This window comes from Canis lupus, chromosome 26 (genome assembly GCF_011100685.1).
Source record: "Canis lupus familiaris isolate Mischka breed German Shepherd chromosome 26, alternate assembly UU_Cfam_GSD_1.0, whole genome shotgun sequence".
Classification (NCBI taxonomy): Eukaryota; Metazoa; Chordata; class Mammalia; order Carnivora; family Canidae; genus Canis; species Canis lupus.
In genome coordinates, this window is record NC_049247.1 from 31,175,892 (window position 1) to 31,193,779 (window position 17,888).

General features: G+C 47.3%; 1 protein-coding gene across 1 annotated transcript in view; it reads right to left on the reverse strand.

The window, feature by feature from the left end:
* Positions 1 to 6,781: 6,781 nt before the first annotated feature.
* The window catches only part of MAPK1 (mitogen-activated protein kinase 1), a 119,954-nt gene continuing 108,847 nt past the window's right edge, over positions 6,782 to 17,888 (reverse strand). Inside the window, 2 exon segments of the mRNA NM_001110800.1 lie at positions 6,782 to 9,187; positions 15,707 to 15,832. Of these exon segments, the coding sequence (NP_001104270.1) occupies positions 15,716 to 15,832 (117 nt within the window). The 3' untranslated portion in view covers positions 6,782 to 9,187; positions 15,707 to 15,715.

Genomic DNA, 17,888 nt, shown 5'->3' on the forward strand with positions numbered 1-17,888 from the left:
GCAGTCCCTTTATCTGATTTTGGAACACTAGGGTAATGCTGCCCTCATAAATCAGGTGTGTGCCCTCTATTTTCTGAAGAGACTGTAGAGAAACCATGTCATTTCTTCCTTTAAATACATGTGTTTGGTGCTGTCATGGACCACGGGGTAGGTGTTACCTGGAAAGAGTTGAAAACTTACATCCACACAAAAATGTGCACACGAAGGTTTAGAGCAGGTTTATACACAATTGGCCCAAATGGGAAACACCCGAGATGCCCTTCACAGGTGAATGGATAAACAAACTGTGGTGCATCCATACAGTGTAGTGTTATTTGGCGATGAACAGAAATGTGCTGTCGTAAACAGAGAGGAGAGTGTGCTTATCAAGGGCTGGGGGGTGGGGGACATGTGGAGATGCTGGTCGGAGGGTCCGAGCCTTCATGTATAGACGAATGAGTTCCAGGGATGTCATGCACAGCGTGGCGACTCTAGTTAATGATACTGTGTTGTGTTGTAGACTTGAAATTTGCCAAGAGTAGATCTTAAGGGTTCCCATTACCTACACACACACACACACACACACACACACACACACACACACACAAGAAAGGTAACTGTGGGAGGTGATAGATGTGTTAACCTGATACCGGTGATCATTCCACGAAGTAAATGTATTTTGAATTATCACATTGTACACCTTAAATACATACAATTTTATTTGTCAATTGTATCCCAATAAGGTTGGAGGAAAAATGAGCTGTCAAGCCATACACAGATACGTAGCGGCCTTAAGCACACATTGCTACACGGAAGAGGCCAATCTGAAAAGGCCACAGTCTGCGTATCTCCAATTACAGGACATTCTGGAAAAGGCAAAAGCTTAGCAGTGACAGAGCAAAAGGGTCTGTGGTCACCAGTGCTGAGGGGAGGGCCGGGGTCTCGGAGCCTGCACGCTAGCTGCTACTTACCCGTCAATCTTAAACTACTCAAAGGCAATGAAGTCTACTTAAAAAAAAAAGAAAAGAAAAGTAGGGACATGAGCAACAGGGACTGCACAGCTGGATTTGGTGGAGAGGAGCTCTTTGGGAGATGTGGGGGGTCAGGAACTGACCAAGCTGGTTTGAGAACCCCCAGTGAGAGAGAGGGCGCCTCATGATCCAAGAAGTAAAGGGTAAGTTAACTGCTTTCTGGACTTAATGCCCGAATTAGAGTGTTGGGGAGCAAAACGTACACAGCCCAAGATCTACTTTTTGTCCAGAGTAAACATAAGAAAGCAGCGATGGGAAAAAGTAAAATGATTCTGGGGAGAGAACCCCCTGGAATTCTCGCCCCGCCTGCAGCGGCCCCAGGCCCAGGTGCGGCAGCGTCCACGCCGCTGTCCTAGTCGGACGCCGGCCCTTCTCCAGCTGCCAGACTGGCACGAAGCCTGAAGCCTCCTGGCACGTGTCCCCTGCGTTTGAGGCCCTCCGTGTGCCCCGGGGCTGCCGTCTGAATCTGGGGGACAGGGGCCCGGCAGCCCACGTGGCGGGCTTCAGGGCGGCTTCGGGCCTGTGGTCCCAGGCCCTTCCTGCGTCCGCCCCGGGGTCCTGGGGCCGGGGTCCGCGGGCTGGAGCGGTGGGCGGGGTGTGGTGCCGAGGACCCGGGCGGCCCGGAGCCAGGGCGGGCCCGTACCTCCGGGAGGCACAACGCGAAGCCAAACCGCCGAGACGCAAAGGAGAAGGCCGGGGAGGGCGAGGGCGCTCGGCTCCCGGGCAGCAGGGCGGCGGGGCGGGGTGGGGGTGGGGGCGGGGTGGGGGTGGGGGGGGGGTGGGGGTTCCCCGCCTCGAGGTGCGGCGCCCACGCGAGCCCGCGGACCGGGAGACGGAGGGTCTGCGCGGTTCTCGCGGTCGGACCGAGTCCCGGGGGCGGACACCCCCGCCTCCCGCAGCGTCCTCACGCAGGTCGCCGGCGGCCCCCCCGGCCCCGGGGAGTGGAGGCGGACGGCGCGGGCCCTGGCCTCCGGCGAGGCGCACGGTGCCCGCGGGGGATCCCGGGCCTCCTGGGGAAACACGCTTGGGTCCCGGCTCTCGGCCCTCCGCCGCCTGCACGCCGCGCAGCGAGGGCAGCGGCGCCTCCGCCCCTCTCGGGCTCTCCCCCGCGCGCCCACGACGTCCGTCCGGCCACAGGCTCTGCTCCGGGCGCAGCGGCCCCGGCTTTGCTCCCGCGGCCTGGCGAGCGCCCCTGCCCCTCCGCGGGCCCGACTGTCCCGCACTCCCAAGCCGGGCGACCCTCCCGCACCCCGTCGCGGGGCCCTGCCGCGGGCTCGAGCGGCTGCTCCACCGGGCCGCGCGGGGCGGGGCGGGGCGGGGCGGTCACCCGGGGCCCCACTGCGGCCGGTCCCGGTCCCGGTCCCGGTCGGGGCTCCCGCCCTTCTCCGGGCCCCGACTCCTCTGGCGCCTGCGCGGGAGGCAGGGGAGGCGCGGCCGCCCGCCCTCGCCTATTCGCAGGCCAGTTTTACTGAACTCATCAAAGGGCTCTGGTGATGAAAACATTTTAAAATTGGGAGATCATTGCTGTGGGGGATGCGTGCGCCCAGCTGGGCCTCCAAAAGCAATTAAAGGGACCCCCAGGGGGGCTCGGCGGTTTAGCGCCGCCTTCGGCCCAGGCCGTGACCCCAGAGTCCTGGGATCGAGTCCCACGACGGGCTCCCCGCATGGGGCCTGCTTCTCCCTCTGCCTGGGTCTCTGCCTCTGTCTCTCAAGAATAAATAAAATATTTAAAAAACAAAAAAGCAATTAAAAACGCGATTCTTGGGATCCCTGGGTGGCGCAGCGGTTTGGCGCCTGCCTTTGGCCCAGGGCGCGATCCTAGAGACCCGGGACCGAATCCCACGTCGGGCTCCCTGCATGGAGCCTGCTTCTCCCTCTGCCTGTGTCTCTGCCTCTCTCTCCCTCTCTCTCTCTCTCTCTCTCTCGCTCTCTGATGACTATCATAAATAAATAAGTTAATTAAAAAAATTTATATTAAAAAAAAAAAACGCGATTCTTTACAAGAAGTCGGCACTGGCTCCTTGGAGCGGCTTCCCGCGTCCCCATCGCGCGCCTTGCGCCAGTGCTGTCCTCCCTCCTGGGCAGTTGGCCCAATCACAGAAAGCCCCCATTTTCTAGCCTCTATAGGGTCTGCTGGCTCCCCAGGAAATGGGGATGCTTTAGTGTGGAGTGCGCTTTGGGAAGGAAGTAAAGGCACTCTCCACGGTTTAGAAGGGGAAAAAAGGGGGGCGGGGGGCATCCAGACTTCTGGGAGTGGTAACGGACCACGGTCCCCGGCTCTCCAAGGTGGTTTCTGCCAGCCTGGTGACCCTCTGCAAGGAGACAGCCGGAGCTCATGCGCCCAGACCGCCAGTCTGAGACCTCCCGCCAGGCCCTGAAAGCTTTGGCCCCGGTGTCCCACGTGCCCCAGGCCACTGCACACCCCGCCTCTCGTTCCCACCACAGATGTGGCCTTCCAGTCTTACCATGTCCACAGCTGACAAGAGGCTTTGTTACTTTTTGATCTTACTGAAAGATGGGGCGATGGCTTCCCTGCTCCTGACCGAGAAATTAAAAGGGAAAAGCATCTCTACCCCCAACATGTAGAGGGAACCCCTGTCGCGTCACCTGTCTCCCCCAGCCTCCCTGGGCCTCTGCTCTGCCCAAGCCCGCCAATGCTGCTGACGGGAAGGACATGCAGGCCCCACGGGGCAGTACTTCACTAGACTCTCGGCACCACCTCAGTCAGGCTTCACAGCGACAGGCATTCCTGATTCCTCTTCTCACACTGGGTCATCCTTATTCTCGAAAGACTCTCCCACTTCACCCAAAAAACACCTGTCATGGGGCATAACTTCATTCCCTTTCCTCCTCTCTACCTTTTCTTCAAAGGACCTTTGTCTTCAGCTTCCCTTGGTGCCAGACTCCGAGAAAGAGCCCCTGTGCCATGCCCACCTTGACCCACCCCTTCGCTGGCCCTCAGCCCTGTGAAGCCCAGCAACATTGTCCCCACCGCACCCCCCGTTTCCCTCGTAAGACGTAAGTGTGGTCACCCATGAAAACCTTGCCTTCACTGCTCCCCTGTGGACACACCCAACCCCTCTCTCCCTCTTCCACACTTGGGGCTTCAGGGAGGTCTGCACCTGCCTCCACCTGGTCTGTAACCCCGTGACGTGGGCTTGGCTTCTGCACTTCCCAGAGAGCCACTCTGTGGCCACTGGTCAGCCCTGAGCGCTCTGGTTCTGATTAAATACAGAGAATCAACCAAGATGCAAATCTAGACTGCCAACTGGAATGGCTGCCCTACTGCTAAGACAAGGAGCTCATCATAATTAATGTGGAAAATAGAATTCCTTGTGCTGAATAAGGAAAATGACCATTATAATCGGTTTCTATAGGATCTAAACAGAGCTGATTTCTCAAAGGAAAGGGAAGGTGAAAATTCCATCAGCATTTCAAATACCCACCAATTGAGGAGAGATCAGCTCATTTCCCTGCAGAAAGTTTCAGACAGGTTTTTTTTTTTTTTTTCAGACAGGTTTTTTCCCCGTTCAGATTAACAGAAAGCAGGTAGTTCAGTTAGCAGACATCTTAGTGCTGCCTTACAACAAATAAACACAAAAGAAATAAAATAAATAAAGGATTTAGGATGATCTGCTATTTAGTGTTTGTTTTGAAGTAGTGGGCTAGAAACTTAAAAATATATTTGTATAATCTTTACGACACGCAAAATTCCAGTTTACGGTCAAAGGTCTGAATGTACACCACAAGGAGTGGCCCAAAGCCTGTGCTCTTTCTACATCACCAAACCAGAAAATTTCCCAATATTTTTGTCCTGCAAGTAAATCACTGCCTGATGCCCAATATAGAGATGAACCAAATGTTCAAGAGTCCCTAATACATTCATGACATCTTGGTCTGAAAAAAGGCCGCCGAGGACACCTTCCCTGGCAACAGAGCTGCTGCAGTTTAGCAAGGCAGAGGAGGAGACGCACATGGGCACTGTGTCAGGACTCCCAGCAATGACGACTTCTCCCATCTATTGCCACGCATCTGAAGAGCAATCTGGAAAACCTGATGGAGCACTAAAATCCCACTGGCCTTCAGAGCACCATCTTATGGTTCTATCACTGATTACTATAAGCAAAGTCAAATTACAAACACACTTATTTGGGAAGCATTGTAATAAAGGACTAGACCACTTCATATTTTCACATATGAAATTCCAATTAAGCTATACATGCACAGTACTATATTATTTTGGTAACACAGGGACACAATTTAATGATTCTAATTTTTTTTTGTAGTTTTTTTTTTTACAAGTCAGGTGCCATAAACATTCAAATAATCCATCTTTTAAAAAGTACGTTTACAACATCAAAAGAATTAAGATGAAATATAAACCTTTCTACTTACAATTTTTATACAGATTAACCAAATCACAAATACCACAAATAAATGTTAAATTGTAACAATATAATGAATAAACATTCAGATTCTTAATAAAATCTTCCTTTAACATTTTTTTTTAACTTACCATTATACTAAATAATCTATGCAGAGTTTTGGGGTACAATACCAAGAAGGCACCAACAGTACAAAGCAGATACAAAGCAGTTTCAGAACTTTCTCGAGTGCTCTACATGGATAAACAGCACAGAAAAGGCAACGAGCTTTAGGTAAACCTGGTGCAACCCCAGAGAATTTCCTCTGGATTCCTACTCATTCCCGATCCATGATGCCCAACTGGATTACAGTGAGAGAGACCACATATCTACTGTTACATGCTTCTCATCTGCACTATAGGAGTATCGTATTTCAAACACCAGCATGACAATTTTAAAGCACAACTGCTTTAAAAATGTATAAGCAAAAGGATTGCTCAGATTTTCAAAACCACTACATTTACAAAAATATTTCCCTTAAACTTGGGATTGCTCCAAAACATTGATTTACAAATATAAAAGTATTATGGAAGGACCCAAAGCATGTGTGCATATGTAGGTGTGTATTAACATACTGTTACCGTACTATATAAAAGTTACCAATTTAAAAACCGTATTAACATATAAGCAAATAAAGGTAAAACAGTCTCCTCTGAATGGTCTGAACATTATGTGGCATGTGGCGCAGGCAGCATATGTGTGTGACTCCTCACTCAGATACAACCACTGATGAGCCATGTGTGGCTCCAAACACTGACAGGACTCTGCATACCCATCGCCTATGCCTGCAGCAGAAGGACTGACCGTGAACACACCACGTACTGTGTACTGCACACTAACACAATGATACTTTCCTACCCATGCATCAAAATGGTCTGCGTGTCTCCATTATCTCTGAAGACTTGTGTCAGCACAGAGTCGTCATGAGTTCTCTCAAATCCATTCCACTGGCTTGGTTACGTATTTTGTTTCATACTAAATGAAAAGACTGGAATGTTTCAACAGGAATTTTTTGCTTTACGTTTTAGACACCAAAAAAGCCATTTATTGGTCTGAAAGTTTCTCTGAGCATACTAAGATGGAGGCATTCAGTATCACCAATAGGAATTTGGATGACCTAAGTGGATACATTTTTAGAGATATAAGAAGATCCAAATGACGAGCCTAGCACATAGAATAGCTAGTACTTTTCACAGGTACCTTGATTATGACAATTCTCTGACCTGTTAAACCAAGTTTGGCATGATTAATAAAAAGCACACAACTTACGGCTACAGTGATTCTAGAATGCAGTTAGTGGTTTCATGCTAATCTGACTCCACAGTACCAGTGAGGAGGGTGGGACAGCCCACAGTCCTCAGGTATTAGTAACCAAGGCTATGGCTTTCTATTTAGAGGACTGCAAATTAACCTCATAATAATACTAACATTCCATTAAAAAAAGAACAAAAGAAGAGTAAGAAAACTGTCACTGCTTCTTCGAAAATGAAAACTGACTCACCAATGTTATTAAGTAACAATCAAACTTCTATTCTGTCAATGCCGGATGCATTGACCTTGGCCTGGCAGCTCTGAGCATGGAGATGAATCACGTATTTTAGGGCAAGAATCTAGATGTGGTTCCGATCTCTGAGGCTGAGTTAGCCGTCCATCGTTAGCCCATGAGGTGTGAGCATCCACACCCTGACCCAGGTGGTATGGGCCAAGTGACACTGGGCAGCCCTTCCCAGCACCCCGCCATGCCCAGGAGCAGTTCTGGGGCACATAGGCAGGCCCTCTTTAGAAAGAACCAGAGAATCCAACCTGAGACGTTTGGGCTCTTCATCAGAGTTTGATATAGTATTTTAGACCTATGGTTTGAGTAAAGGAACATGTCAGAGTTGATCCTAGGAAACTAGGACCCTACAGAAATGCCTTCTAAATCATCCTGTGTAAACCAGTGTTGGGGCAGTGTCCGGGCGGGAAGGGGAGGCCCGTAAGCATTTCTGCTCCAAGCACAACTGAAGCTGACTGTCCATTTGGACACGCTGATCCAGAGGAAATTGACACTGAATCTTAACATGAATATGAAGATCGAAGATGTACATTTATTTTCATGAATTACAAGTGCATTTCTGTTCATATTAGCAGGCAGTCTTTATATAACCCATTCTCCATTGCTGTCAAAAATCAAACAAGAAAAAAAAAGGACAGCTGAGAAATGAAAAGCTAAAAATAGAATTATTTTTCCTAAGTGATCTGCTGGATAGCATTTCCGTGGAACACAAACTCAGAGGTAACAATAAATTTTTCGTTTCAATCATAGGCATGTGGCACTTGGACAGTCATCTCTGCACAGAAAGCTGTAACAGTCATGCGAGGGTACAGTAATTATTGAACAAGGCAAATTTCTCACCACAGAGAGCAGTGGGGGAGTCAAGAGGAGGCACCGCACTGGGACAGAACACCAAGTCAACGCCACAGTGTACAGTGGCAGGAACAAATACTTAAAGAGATCAGGAGAATATGGGATAGAGCTCCAAACATGACTTAGTGCTAGCTTTTTCTCATGGTCTTAGCTCAGCAGTATCAGAAACATTTGAGAGTACTTGACGACAGAACAGTGCTTCACGCCATGAGCTCATGAAGGCTTTATTACAAATTGTTATATCATAGGTTGAAAAATGAACTTGAGATGCTGACATGCTGTAGGAGGAAAAAGAATTGTACACTTTCTCATTTAAAGACGCAGGGCTCCTCTCTGCTAAATCCTGAGGCATTGCATGTGGTTACACTGAACGTGGCACACCATGTGAAGTAGCTCGGGGATATACGTACACCACCTGTGTGTGCAGCTCTGCCCCATGACAGCTGGGTGGCCTGCTGGCTGCTTCTCCAGACACTTTCTTTAGCACCCTGTTGTGACCTGTGTACATCTCTCACTAAATCCTGAGTGCAGCTGTCACTTTAAATCTTTTTGTGTAAGCCTTGCAAACAGTACTGCAGATGACACATCTGGGGCAAGTGTTATACCTCAATAAATGGTGTAAGAAACCACATAAATCTACAGAGTGAAGTTGCTGGATGCAGTACTTCTTTTATTTAGAAAAATGGTTGAGTATTCTAAAAGCTGGGCAAACAGCACAAACCTTAAATATGTTAGTGACTAACATGATATGAGAAAAGACACGGGCAAGTGCCCCTAAAGGTTCCCGAGATGGGAGCACTTGCCGCAGGCTGCAACGACATCCCAGTTGTTTCCAAACACTCCTGCTCCGGGGAAACGCTGATGGTGAAAAGGTGATGTGCAAATAAGGGGCTGTCACTGACTTAAAGTGCCCTAGGTAGTAGCCTTCCCTATCATAAAGTGAGAGGCCAGTGACGAGAGCCAATCTGGAAAGAACTATCTCTGATGTGACTGCATGGGTCAGCAGGGCGGTACATAGGGAGGATTCAGGAGAGGGAGGAACCACTGCATCTTTCAAACCAGAAAGCGATTAGTGACTAAAGCAACGGTAAGCAGTAGGTGCACTGAAAGTACATACTGCCACAGGTCACCGGTGGGTGACACACACAGGGATGCCAGGAACAGTTCTCTGGACTGAAGGAATTCTTTGAAAGCATAAAAGCCACAACTACCAGAAACCGCCCCTCCGAACGGCTCAAAGGAGTCAAGGTGGATTAAGCCGAGACGGGCTGGAGACAGGACCGGGGTCAAGAACTGGGAAGAACAACACCGATGTCTGAGCACGTCCAGTCCTCTGAGCCCTTGTCCTATTGAAAAACAAACAAACAAACCTATGAGTTAAAAAAGACCCACGCTGTGGCACCTGGGTAGCTCAGTGGTTAAACATCTGCCTTTGGCTCAGGTCGTGGTCCCAGGGTCCTGGGATTGAGTCCCGCATCGAGGCTGACATCGGGTTCCCTGTGGGGAGCCTGCTTCTCCCTGTCTCTGCCTCTGTGTGTCTCATGAATAAATTTTAAAAATATTAAAAAAAAATTTTTTTAAAAAAGGACCTACGTTAAAACAACATTAGCAGCAGCATTAGGAAAATGGAGAAGTGAAAAGAATGAACCAACATGACAGAAACTGGAAAGTGGGGAAAAAGAATAGGGTAAGAGAAAAGCCACTCCTGCAAAAAGGTCATTTTACCTGGAACCACTCAGGCCTACACATCACAAGGTAGCTCTGAAGGGGTGGGCTCTGCCTCTGGTCTATAGGCACCTCTTCTCGGACAACTCAGAGGAGGTTCTTGCTACACTCACAAGGAACACATGTGTGTGCACTCATAGCTTGGGGGGCTTCAGTGTTCTCAAGATGCCTTTTATTAACTACTGTACCCGCCACTCCAATGATCAAAACCAGAATCTGAAGGTCTTTGTAAAGAACATACATTTGGTGGGGTGCTTAAGTGGCTCAGTCAGTTGTCTGCCTTTGGCTCAGGTCATGATCTCAGGGTCCTGGGATGCAGCTCCATGTCCAGCTCCCTGGCTCAGCGGGGAGTCTGCTTCTCTCTCTCTCTCTCTCTCTCTCTCTCTCTCCCTCTACCACTCCCCCTGCTGGTACTCTCTCTCAAATAAAGCCTTAACACACACACTCGGGGCGCCTGGGTGGCTCAGTTGGTTAAGTGTCCAACTCCTGAGTTCGGGTCAGGCCATGATCTCAAGGGTTGTAAGATCAAGCCCCACATTGGGCTCCACACTGGGCACGGAGCTTGTTTAAGATTCTTTTTCTCCTCCTCCCCCTCCAAAAAAAAGAAGGGAAGGGGAAAAGGAAAGGGAAGGGGAAGGAAAAGGAAAGGAAACACATTTATGTAAAACATTTGTTTGCTCTGCCACCTCCTTTTTTTTTTATTTTTTTTTTTAATTTTTTTTTTTATTCATTTATGATAGTCACACAGAGAGAGAGAGAGGCAGAGACACAACACAGGCAGAGGGAGAAGCAGGCTCCATGCAGGGAGCCCGACGTGGGATTCGATCCCGGGTCTCCAGGATCGCGCCCTGGGCCAAAGGCAGGCGCTAAACCGCTGCGCCACCCAGGGATCCCGTCCTTTTTTTTTTTTTAAAGTAATCTCTACACCCACTGTAGGGTCAAACTCAGAACCCTGACATCAAGAGTCACATGCTTCACTGACTGAGCCATCCAGGCACTTATACTGCCTCCTATTCTTACCAAGCCTCTTTTTCTCTCTGGATGTCCAGTCAGGACAGAATCAACCACAGAGCGCCAAGCATGTTGTTGTAACACTCAAGTTTCCTGTAACTGCAACAAAGCAAGACAAGCAAACTGAAGCACTGGCTGAAGTGTGAAGTTGGTGGGCCTGGATTCTGGTGAGGCAGGGGACCATGGCAGGGTTCCCATGAGCAGGAGATGGTTCTTATGGCTCAGGTCAGAGGTGATCTGACAGCTATTTCCCCACCAGGCCTCCAGGACAGCACCTTGAAAGCAGGTGGCACCCCGAAGATACCCTTCGTTCATTTACTACACTTGACAGGGCCCACCTGGCTCTCCAGATGTCTGCATATGGGCCACCTGCAAGAGATCCCCAGTACAAATCAAATCTACTCTCTTTATAGGCTAGTAGTTCTCAAGGGTGAGCATCAGAATGCTCTGCAGAGCTTGTTAAAACACAGATTATTAGGGGGTAGGGCACAGATGGACCACACTTTTGAGAACCACTGCCTAGGGCATCCATATATAATGAATTAAGCTCATCCCTAGGTTTCTATTAGTTTTGTATCATCCTAGGGAGAAGTGAAACATTGCCACTCCAATCATGTTGTGTTCTTGATTCTGATGAGGAAACCTGCTTGAGATGGCTGGGAGGGCAACTAAATATGTCAAAATGCAAACAAAATAAATATTCTCTCTGGAGAGACTTGTGTTTTTTAAATATTTTATTTATTTGAGAGAGACAGTACAGAGTGAGAGAGAACAAGAGAGCATAAGAGAGAGCACAAGCAGGGGGAGGGGCAGAGGGAGAAGCAGACTGCACCGTAAGCAGGGAGCACAGATGTGGGGCTTAATCCCAGGATGCTGGGATCTTGATGCTTAACTGAATGAGCCATGCTGGCACCTGGAGAGACCCTTATTGCTATGAAATGTTTGCTAGTACGATCTAGCAGAATGTCACTTTGGTATTTCACAATACACTTTCAGGCAAGATGGCTTTCATCTACCACTCAAGAGTCAGGGCAGGAAGGATGGATATTATATCCCAATTCTGTGGCAAGGAGATAGACTCAGAGATGGGAAATGATCTCCTTCTAGGTCCCACTGTTCTGAACTGCAGCCAAACGTACTGGCGGGGAGAAATTAATCCATTTGAGAAAACTCACCAACAGGCAGATGAGGAAGGGAGTCAGGAGCCTGCCTTCACCTTCACCAGCCTCTTACAACATGAGGCTTGTCAAAAAGTTAACCATGAACACATTTTTAGACTTTTCAGTGGACAATCTGAATCTGGTCAGTGACCTGACCCACTTAAATAAAATATAATGAATATACTCTGATCTTTTAAGACCACTAAGGGCATCAGTAAAGCCTGTGATGAGGTAAGCAGAGGACACCTGGAGCTTCTTCTGGAGTATCTGCCATCCCCTCCCACAAAGGGGTCCCCATGGCTGTGCTCTGAGGTCCTGTGTGTGTATGTTTTCCAGTTCTTTCCTATGTAGCTGGACAGTTAACATCACCTTCCTCTAACGTCCCTGTATGTTCTAGCACCTGTATCTACCTGACTCTCCAGTTTGTAACTTCTAATCTTACTGTTGTAGGCTGGGAACTCAGTAACACTGCTGCATGGTATTGTGAAAGAGTTCCTCGACCCTTTCCAGAGCACAGAACTACTCCAAGGCAGTCTACAGAACTCATAAGAAAATGGGATTCTGGGTCCAGAAGACCCAGACCTATCTAACTTTGCCACCAGCATAATGCCTAAACACAGGCAATCTTCAGTTTCCTCAATCATAAACATGGGCTGTGTGCTGACTTCAGACAATGTTGCTGTGAGCATCAAAATGAAATGTTTGTGAAAGAACCTGGCCCAGAATTTAGCAAATGCCCCCAGCCCCCACCTTCCCATGGATTTAACTTTTATATTCTAGATGACTAAATTTTTAAGCTGGTCTAGATGTTGGCAACCTCCTTTGAAATGCACACAAAAGTAGTAAGATAGATTGACAAGTAGATGGAAGAACAGATGGACAGATATGTGAGAAAGCATGTATAGCAAAATGTTAATTATGTAATATAGATGGCGGGAATGTGGGTTTTTATTGTAAAACTCAACTCTTCAGAATAGCTGAAAATTGAAAAAACCACTGGAAGGAACTAGATCTATTGAGGTGATTATTTTGTGATGTATAAAAATCAAATCATTATGCTGTACACCTGAAGCTAGTATTATATGTCAATTATAATTCAGTAACAGAAAATAGGGAAAAAAAGGCTATAAGCACATACTGTGCCTTTTGCCCCCATGGAGAAAGTGAACTAAACAGAGAGTGAGGGTCTTTGCCACCCCTGTCCATGGTAACAAGCCATGGTCCCAGACTCTCAGAACTAGGGTGGACTCTGGCAGCTGCCTTGACCTCTGTCTGCTAACTCAGACTTCAGATGTCAGGCCCCAGGAGTTGCGCCCTGGATCCCCAGGAGCATGCTCGCCTTTGTCTTGTTCCTCTGTGGCTGCTGCACTGCCCTTCTCCTCCAGTAGCCTTGCCAGTGATCCCAAGGGTGCCCGTTCTCTGAGGTTGCCCAACATTCTTACTGCCCTAGCATCACGTACTCTGGTGCTTCAGGACCGGAAGATGCCTGGGAGGGAGAGGCGGGGCTCCTTGATAAGCCTGGACTTCAACCTCCCACTCGGACCTGACTCCCTGGCCCCGCACTGCCAAGCACCTCCCCAGACAACAGAATGCTCCCTTCCTGGCACATTCTTTTACACGAAAACTGTGCATGGCAGTTCTGCCTGTCTTTGTACTCTACTAGACCGTATGCTCCTTTGAGGCCAGTTTCAGAGTTGTTTGCTCTGCTCACTTAGGCAGTCTAACATGTGCTTATCACAGGCATGCAGTATGTGTCAGTTCGACAAGAAAAAGATGGGGAAAAACAAAATCCACTAACAGACTTCAGGAAAATGAGCTGCTAAAGGGATTGTGAAGAAGAAAAGCAACCGAAGTAGTTCAGCTCACTATTCTAGGCCAGGGGTCAGCAAACCTGTTCTCGTATAGGGCCAGATTAAACTTTATCTACAAAACCGCAGGCAGCTGATCTGACCTCCTGCAGTCACAGGAAGGGAGAGAGAGGACCCCTTCCACTGTGAGCACCAAGCAGAGGGACCAGAAAGGAGAACCGAAGGAGACTCAATATAAGGAGTGAAAATGGTTGGTCCTGGGGTCTGACCTGTCAGTAAATGATCTTGCAGATCACTGTACATAACAAATACTTTAAAAGACTATCACACCAAGAGGTATGAAAGGATAAATGAATCCAAGCCTTGCTAGACTCCTACTCAGCCTCCTAACACCTTCTGTCTCTCATTCAGACACTTCCCCAAAGGCTTGTTTATCAGTATTCTCCTAATGTCCTGTAAGCCTACACTTCTTCCACACTTTACATGCTTTGTCTTTTAGGACATGTTCAGTGTCAGGCTAAGATCTCCTGGCCCCCAGGTGCTAGGGTTAGGAAATTTGGAGTCTTTCAGACTTTGTGTTCCCTCCACTCTCCTGAACACAATGGTTCTCACCTCCACAGCCCTCATCCTAGCCTCTAGCCCTCTGGTCTGGAAGATTCATTTTGAGCTCATCTCCCATCCAGGCTTCTCCTCCAACCCTCCATACTTGGATACCAGACTTCTGAAAATTCCATTTTCTGTCCCATTAGTAGAGTAGCGGTACTCTAACCAGTTAGTACCACTAACTGGTAGTGGTATTCTCTACCAGTTAATAACCCAGCCTTACTCTGCCTGGCTTCCACAGCTCTCTGAAGCTGAGCTGGCCATGTCTGTTCTCAGATATCCTTTCTAGTTTTCCCCTGTCCTCTGTCCTTAATGACAGTGCTGGGAGCTTGTCACTGCACTGTTGGACTTCACTGGTGATTGGCTTCTGAGAGGTTCTGACAATGGCTGGCACATATAGGAAAAAACAGGTTTCCTTTTCTCTGCTTCTTACCGATACATGGTTTTTTAGGAGGGAGACTCCTGGTTTTAGGAGGAAGGATGGTAATGATGGCTTTAGGCTCCAGAGATCCCCCACATCAGTGGCAGCACAGGCTCTTGACCCCTTTTCAGCAATGGTGATAATCTAACAGCTGCAGTTACAGCAGCTGCCCAGCACCCTTGCTGTGTGATGATCAAGGACCCTGGAAAACAGTTTGACTTTTGTTCCTTTAGCTGGAGGCTAGGAACAGCTTCCTGCGGTTACATCTAATGACCTCTGACCATTTGTATGTCCTCCAAGTGAAACCCCAAGCAGTTTCTACTTGGAGCCTCAGTACTGCCCTCAGCCTGAACCATCATATGAAAATGCAATGGACAAAACAGGGAAGAGGGGAGCAGAGATATGGTTGTATTAGATGCATACTGCCACAGAACCCATTCCTCTCTTTCTGCTGTCAGGGAGCCTCCAGTTCCAAGGCAAGCGCAGCAGCTCCATGGACACTTGTGGGCACGCAGCACACAACACTGCTCCAGCCCCTGAGGCTGGTATGTCAAAGCATTTCTCCAGCAAATGCTTTGGCCCTTGCTTGTGATTCTCAACTTCACTGCTCATTTCTACAGAGTTGAACACAATTCTCACTCCCAAGTTCCCACACTATTCTCTCTCCTCTTTCTGTATGTTCTCTAAAATCAAGATCTGCATTTCCTTTTTCTTGAACACAATTTTTTGAAATCTTACCGATACCACAACATTGCTCACCACCCTTTAAAACTTAAGCAAAGGAAACTTCCATGTGGAACTCAAGGAAATATTTTGTAAATTTTATTTATTTATTTATTTATTATTTATTTATTTATTTATTTATTTATTTATTTATTTATTTAAGAGAGAGAGAGAGAGAGAGAGAGGGAGAGAGGGAGAGAGAGAGAGAGGCAGAGACATAGGCAGAGGGAAAAGCAGGCTTCTCGTGGGGAGCCCGATGGAGGACTTGACCCCGGAACCCTGGGATCATGTCCTGAGCCAAAGGCAGACACTCAACCACTGAGCCACCCAGGCTTCCCCTTTCTTTTTAATAACATTTAATTTATATTCTCTCTCCCTCACCAGGGTTTGTTGTGCGACTAAAACTCTAGGTACCTGATAAATTTAAGATCTGTATCCCGGCTGGAATCTAGCTGTCTCTTCGAAGATGAGCTCCTTGAGCTTTTCCTTGGGCAGGTCATCTAGCTCCATGTCAAACTTGAATGGCGCCTCAGCGATGGGCTGTAGGAGAGCAAAGAACATGGAGTAGACAAGAGTGATTGTGGTTGAGGTAGTCATGTACTGATTCATAATGTATGTGGATTCAACTCTGAAATGTATATAGTAGCACTGACATCTTTGGAAACCCAAAAGCTCTGAGAAGTATCTATGTACCCGTATTCCATCTACGTGATCCAAAAGGCACATTTTCTGTGAACATACAGTAAATGCACGGGGAGCAACTAAATCTATTTTGACCACTCTTCTGAATTTACCACTAATCCCAAAATCATTTTCAAAATTTTAAGGCACTGGGACACCGGGGTGGCTCAGTGGTTGAGCATCTGCCTTTGGCCCAGGGCATGATTCTGGGATCCATGATCGAGTCCCGCATCCGGCTCCTTGCGGGGAGCCTGCTTCTCCCTCTGCCTGTGTCTCTGCCTCTCTCTCTCTCTGTGTCTCTCATGAGTAAATAAATAAAATCTTAAAAAAAAAAAAAAAAAAAAAATTTTAAGGCACTAAGTATTGAAGTAACAGAAATTTGCTGTTGTGGGGATAGGTTTACACAATCAAAAGCCATGATACTCAAAATCAAATACTTGATTAAATACATTATACTATCTTCATATGAAAAATTACTATGGAGTCATTAAAAATGAAGCCGTAAGAAAGAATAATATTATGGGGAAATGTGCATGTTTGTGTTAAACAAAACCCTGTTTTTAAAAAAAGTTTAGATACAGAAATATTAGACTGAGAAGAAAATACTCCAAAATCTTAATATCTGTGTAACAAGACTACAACATGATCTGTCATAGTTTTCTGCAAGTTTTCATTTTTACTTTTCAGCACAACCTATGACTAATCAGAAGGCTATTTAATATTTAAGTACATATTTAAAATGACTATGTCAAAGAATTTCCATATATACAATGGTGAAAAAGAAAATCAGTCAATTGATATTATTTATATTTTGATTTTTAAGTACCTCCAAACTAACACAATGTTCTACAACTAATCTGATGAGGATTCCAGCTATCAATCAGTGGATGCCTAGTTACCAGGCACTCCTAGATTTTATCCATGTAATCCTCACACCAGGCCTTCAGGGTAAGGAAACATGGACACCAACTCTGCACTAAGCATTGGTTTTTTGAAAGGGGGAAAAGGATTCGTGTCCACAAGAGAAAAACAAGTAGTTAGCCCTCTTTGAAGGGCAGCTGTATGTGTGAGGTCACAATGGTGTCCCACATATGCCATCCTTCTGGTCCTCCCACCTGCTAACTGGATTTGGAGTACCACCTAGGCTTGTGATTAGGACACGGGGGGCTCATAGGGCTGGTCAGAGCTCCAAACTTTACACTCTCCCCTCCTTCCCTATTATTTATTATGTTGTAGGTATCTTTGTAAGCTGCCTCCATTATTTCTGAGGGTAGGGGACAGAGATGGAAGGGGGCTAATTAGGAAATACTTCCTCTTTTTGATTTCTTCTTTCTCTTTCATTTATCAGTTTTTAACTTTTATATCTTTTTCTTTTCCTCTTCCATTTTTCCTTTTAACACACTCCGCTTGGTTCTCTTATGAAAGCTTACTGTCTCTGCATGAGCCTCCACTAGAAAGATCCAAACTTTGGTTCATACTACATTTTTCTTCATTACCATCCAGAGAATAAAGCCCCAGAAGAATCCAAGAGGCTAAGGAACTGGGACTTTCTTAGAGATAAACATGACACACAGGATTTTTTTTTTTTTTTTTTTTTACACACAGGATCTTTACCTGGCTTTGGAGGCCTGCCACATCCACCTCTGGACGCATTTCTTACCACAAGAGGCTCTAGTATCCCCATACCTAAGGAGGCATACCAGGCACATACCAGGCATACCGCCCCCTTGCAATGCCCCTCTCCAAGCAGGCAGTTGGCCTCCTTTCCACCCTCAGACAGGCACTGTGATTGAGGTAGCTCTTCCTGCCACAGACCATGACAATGGTCTCTAGCCTTGGACTGCCTGTTTATTCGTGCTCCCCTTTACTCATCTATTTCCCCAGTCCCACCTCTGCTGCAGGTGCCCTGGAGGAA